At 48.1% G+C, this 5654-nt stretch overlaps 1 protein-coding gene across 1 annotated transcript in view; it reads right to left on the minus strand.

Moving 5' to 3' along the window:
* The window catches only part of NAV1 (neuron navigator 1), a 187442-nt gene that overhangs the window by 96582 nt on the left and 85206 nt on the right, over nucleotides 1–5654 (minus strand). Inside the window, exon 5 of the mRNA XM_023514587.1 lies at nucleotides 3661–4029. Coding sequence (XP_023370355.1) covers nucleotides 3661–4029 — 369 coding nt within the window. The remainder of the gene's footprint in view (nucleotides 1–3660; nucleotides 4030–5654) is intronic.

Consider the following 5654-nt stretch of genomic DNA (forward strand, 5'->3'; position numbering starts at 1 on the left):
TCATAGTTCACAGCAACCTCAAACTTTGGGCTCAAATGATTCTCTTGCCTCAGCCTTCCAAGTATCTGGGACTATAGTTGCCTGCCACAGTGCCTGGCTATTTTTAGAGATGGGGTCTCACTCTTGCTCCGGCTGGTCTTGAACTCATGAGCTCAGGCAATCCACCTGCCTTGGCCTCCCAGAGTGCTAGGATTACAGGCATTTACCACAATTTTTAGAAGTAAATATTTTTTACAATATATGATTATTTTGGCAGTCCTATCAGAGTCACTTTCTTCATTCTAATTTACTGACTGCAGTTTGAAGAATTTGCCTTCTCCAATTTGCAGACCTCACAACCAGTTAGGGGTCTGGTGTTAGGATGGAGCAGAGAGAGTTGACTTGCTAAGTTGAGACTGAACAGTGGGTTGGGAAGATAACTAGGGGCAGTGCACAGTCCGAACCACTATCATCTTTTATGGCTCACTCAGAATGACAGAAGGATGGCTTGTGGCTGGTTATGTCACCCAGCAGGGAAAGATCAGCTTCCCTACTCTGCTGGCCCCATACTCCTGGGAGGTAGGAAAGTGAATGGCAGTGTGCCCAGGCTAATGGGTGGATGGGGGTGTCACCACGTGGGTGAGGACGGGAGCACAGAAGGTTGCCTCTACAGGGAATAGCCCTACTCATTTTATAACCAGGAAAAACAATTTTTTTTAGGGAGAGGACATTTTCTAAATTACAAAATCTGGATGAAAACCAACACGAGGCTGAGCAAGGACAACTCAGGTTTGCATGTTCACTTAAAGAGTTGCTAGAATCTAGGATGCCCTGTTTCTAATTAAAACAACAACACTTAAACATGAAAACACATAATTGAGGAGTGAGTGTTTACATAAACTGGGGATTATAAATTGATTCCCTTCAACTCTGACATTTAAGGATGGGTGTGTTTACAGTCCTGGTACGGGAGTTAACAAAGTAAAGTGTTAAGGTCACTGTTAATTAAAAACTGATTATTAAAAACCCACGTGAAAATATCTTGCAAACTAACATCACAGTTTACAGTAAGGTCTACTCCGTGGACATCGTCAAGCCAACAATTCATTCTATATTCTCCATGCTAACTCCAGGCTTCCCTGGGCTTCTAGCTGGGGGTGGAGTGAGGCGCAGAGGGTACAGAGAGGGCAAGATCTTATTCATGCCAGCTTCGGTGAACTCTGATATTTTTAACTGATTCACAAGCAAATACATGTCCAGAGAAAAGAGGATAAAGAGAGGGGGGTTAGAGGGTGGGTAAAGGACATCTTGCCTGCTCTCCCCCATTCCATGCTCCCACACCCTGTTTCTACCTCTGGGATTGGCCAGCCACTGCTAGATCTGTCCTTGCTCCTGATTCCAAATGAGTGGCATTCTGGTTATACTACAGACTCCTAGAGGGCAAGGGTTGTGCCTCTCCATCAATCTGGGATTCAACAATAATTATAGCAATTGGCTCGGTGCCCATAGCTCAGTGGTTAGGGCGCCAACCACATACACTGGGGCTGGCGGGTTCAAACCCAGCCCGGGCCTGCTTAAACAACAGTGACAACAACAACAACAACAACAAAAAAAATAGCCAGGCATTGTGGCAGGTGCCTGTAGTCCCCAGCTACTTGGGAGGCTGAGGCAAGAGAATTGCTTAAGCCTAAGAGTTTGAGGTTGCTATGAGCTGTAACACCATGGTACTCTACTAAGGGTGACATAGTGAGACTCTGTCTCAAAATAATAATAATAATAATAGTAATAGCAATAAAAATACAGTAGAATTTCTAGAGTTGACCACCTCCCTACATCAACCACCTCCTTAAATTGACCTAATTTTCATAGACTGGACATGCACCACATGTATATATCAGTACAGTAGGCCCAGTTCCTTATGCTGACTGCCTCTGTATGTGGATTAGTTTGTTACAGTCCCTTGGGTGGTCAACTTACAAAGTAACAGCTAATATTTAGTAAGCATTTATAATCAGCCAAGAACTATTCTGGGCACTTTAAATATAATAACCCATTTAATCCTCAGAATGGCCTGAGATAGGTTCTACTATTATCTGCACTTAGCAGATAGACAAATGAAAGCCTGGGGAAGTGAACTAACTTGCCCAGCCTCAGAAAGCTAGGTAAGTGCCAGAAGTCCTGCCACCTTCCTTGGTCTGGCAGGTGTCCAAGGCAAGGGTCCTGTGCCTTCCAACACCTGGAGAAATTTCTGAGCCCTTCAGCCCACAAGGGTTTTGCCTCCCTCTGCTCTGACCAGCTGGGATCTCTCAGAGGGCAGGCACGTGACACTTCCTCAGAGACACTTTGTAGGCAGAGTCTGTGTGGAGCAGCTTCTCAGACACCTGGGCTGCCCTTTCTGCCCGGCACAGGCCTCTGACCACAGAAGGCGCTCAGGGCCTGTCCTAGCTCCAGGCCAGCAGAGCTGGCGTGAGATTGGCTAGCCCCTGGGACTTAATAAGCAGTAAACAACCCCATTCATACGTCAGTTGTTTTGCTCCAGAGCAGCCTCATAAGCTGGACAGGCCCTGACCAGAGCTCTCCAAGTTTGTCCCCAGGGGTGGGGATCAGTGAATGGCCTGAAGCTTGGCTTGTGGTCTTTTCCGGGGAGAGGCTACTTTCTACCCCCTTGAAGTCTGAGATTTTTACTGGGGAGAGGCGGTGCCTCGTAGTAAGACACTAAGTCCTGAAGGAGGAGGGGAAGGGGTACAGCTGCTGCTTGTGTGGTCCCTTGTGGGGGAGTCCCAATAAATCAAGCATGAAGAATGGGGAGTGGCAATCAGCCGTGAGACACGCCAAAGCTTACAGAGCCACGGCAGCAGTCTGGTCTCAGGGCTTAGAACAGTTGGCCAAGACGCTCTAAGCCCAGTGCTCCCCTATCCTCTCACCTCCTCTCTTTGTGGACTGTCACCTCTGTCCAAGTCTCCACAGGCCCAACCCTAATAATTAAGACAGAGAAAGGTAAGAAGATAAGAGTTCCTGTAGGGCAAAGGGCAGGAAAGAAGGGTTTGATAGATGACAGTAGGGTCTGGGAGATTGCATTAATGGTAGAAGGTTTACAGAGAAGAAACCTGAGGAGTGGAGACTGAGGGCCAGGAGGCTGGGAACCCCTGGCAAAGGAGGTGAGATAAGACTACCACTTTCTGTCTGACCAGTGCTCTCACCCACTTGCTCTCATTTTCTCTTCTTAGCCTGTAGATAGATGTAGTATTATCATTCTCATTTTGCAAATGGGAAGCAGATGAGGCTACCCAGGGTCTAGACCCAGCTCACAGAACAGCTGGTACTAAAACAGTTTTTCAGGGCTCTGTGGGCCAATTTTTTTGGAGGTGAAAAACCAGAGAGGAAGGTAGAGCACACCATAGAAGAACAGCCACAGGGGCCAATGAGAGGGAGGTGCCTCCACTGGTCAATCAGCTTCTCAGATGTAGGCCTGCCCACTGCACCAGGTCTGGAATAAAAACCCTGTGAAAGTTCAGAGGCAGTTACAACCTGCGTGCAAAGGCCCTGTGTAGATCCTTTTTGTCACGGCACAAAACCCCTCTTTTGGGTTCCACTCCACTTTTAAGATATCCCATCCTATTAGTCCTTCCACTGTCCTCCCCTTCTCCCTGTTCCAACTGTCCAAGGACCCCCTGTGCTTACCCAGTAGTGATGTCATCATCCTCGGTCATCGTCTTGCCCATGAGGTCACTGTCACTCATATAACCAGACTTGAGGTCCACCTCGTCAGAGTCCAAGGACTCCACCAGCTCAAGGCGGGAGATGTGGCTGAGCTTGCTGGGGCTGCGCATAGGCATGGTGTGGGAGTAGTGAGCCCGCTCACCATGCATATACCAGGCGGGCGGACCCTCAGAGCGGCAGCTTCCACCACCCACAGAGGGCGCGTCACCAGCCTGCAGCCGCGGACTGGACTGGCCATAGCGCCAGGAGAGAGGGGACGAGCGATTGGAGAGGCTGGACACGCTGCGAGGGTTGGCATCATCACTGTCATAGCAGGTCATCTCCAGGGAGCTGGGGAGGGAGCAGAGGGTACTGCTTTAGTCCTTGGCACAGCTACTCTGTGCCCTGTCCCCTCACACAGCGCCCAGTAATGCCTTCCCCTGGCTACATGTCCTCTCACTTCCTCCCTACCTGCCCAAAGTCTACATCTTCCATAAGGCCTCAGATTGTGCCTTGGAGTTTTATGTTATGTCAGATTGTGAAAGGAGAACAATACTTTTTTTTTTTTTTAAACAGAGTCCCACCCTATGCTCTGAGCAGAGTACAATGGCATCATAGCTCACTGCAACCTCAGACCCTGGCTGTAGGCATCCTGCTGCCTCAGCTTCCCAAAGTCACTGGGATTACAGGTGCTCACAAAGACACCTGGCTGGGTTTTTCTTTTTATTCCTTTTTTTTTTGAGACAGAGCCTCAAGCTGTAGCCCTAGGTAGAGTGCCATGGCATCACAGCTCACAGCAACCTCCAACTCCTGGGCTCAAGCAATTCTCCTGTCTCCACCTCCCAAGTAGCTGGGACTACAGGTGCCCACGACAATGCCGGCTATTTTTTGGTTGCAGCCTTCATTGTTGCAGCCACAGGCACTGAGACAGTTTTTCATTTTTTTAATGAATCGGGTCTCACTTTCACTCAGACAAGTCTTGAACTCCTGAGCTCAAGCAATTCTCCTGCCTCAGCCTCCCACAGTGCTGAGATTATAGGCATGAGCCACGTGGCTAGAGAAGCAATATGGTTAAGTCTAGATTGTGTAATATGACCTGGGTTTTAATATTTTTGTGTAAGTGAAAGTAATTTATTTTTTAGTAAATGGAAGTAATTAACCCTGCTAAGCCTCTATTTCCTCATCTGTAAAATGAGGAAGGCAGAATAACAGCTACTTCATAAGGTGTGAGGATCACGTATGTATAGATCTAACACAGTGTCTGGTATATGAGAGGTGCTCGCTAAATGATAAGGGCTCAATGAGACCTCTTATGGCAGTAGTTCTCAACCTTCCTAATGCCATGATCCTTTAATATAGCTCCTCATGTTGTCCCCAACCATAAAATTCTTTTTGCTGCACATCTCATCTCCTTGGAGATAATGGAAGTTTCCCGAAGGCAGTCTGCGGTCATGGTGAGACTTGGCTGCCTTGCTCACCACTGTACTCAGCACTTTGCATGGGGCCCAGCTTGTAGCTTCGGCTCTAGAGGGAATCTGGGCTGCTTTGGGAAGCTGGGCTGGGAGGATCACTTGGGCCTAGGAGTGCAAGGCCAGCCAAGGTAACATAGTGAGACTCCCTTTCTACAAAAAAAACTTAAAAATTAGCCAGGCATGGTGGTGTGCATGCCTGTGGTCCAACTATTCACTGGAGGTGGAAGGATCAGTTGAGCACAGGAGTTCAAGGCTGCAGTGAGCTGTGCTCATGCCATAGCACTCCAAACTTGGAGAAAAAGAAAGACACCGTCTCTCTTTTAAAAAATGCAAACCCACCATAGATGTGCACGAACCTACTTTAGTGTGGAGGCATGAGGGCTGCACTGAACACTGGGTTCCTCGATTCTACTCCTGCCTTGCCCCATTTACCTCTCTGCACTGAAAGCACCTTTTCCCTTATTGCCTGGCTCTTTTTTTACAGTTTTTTCTTTTTCTTTCTTT

Source organism: Otolemur garnettii, unplaced genomic scaffold (genome assembly GCF_000181295.1).
Source record: "Otolemur garnettii isolate 467f Iridium unplaced genomic scaffold, OtoGar3 scaffold00055, whole genome shotgun sequence".
Classification (NCBI taxonomy): Eukaryota; Metazoa; Chordata; class Mammalia; order Primates; family Galagidae; genus Otolemur; species Otolemur garnettii.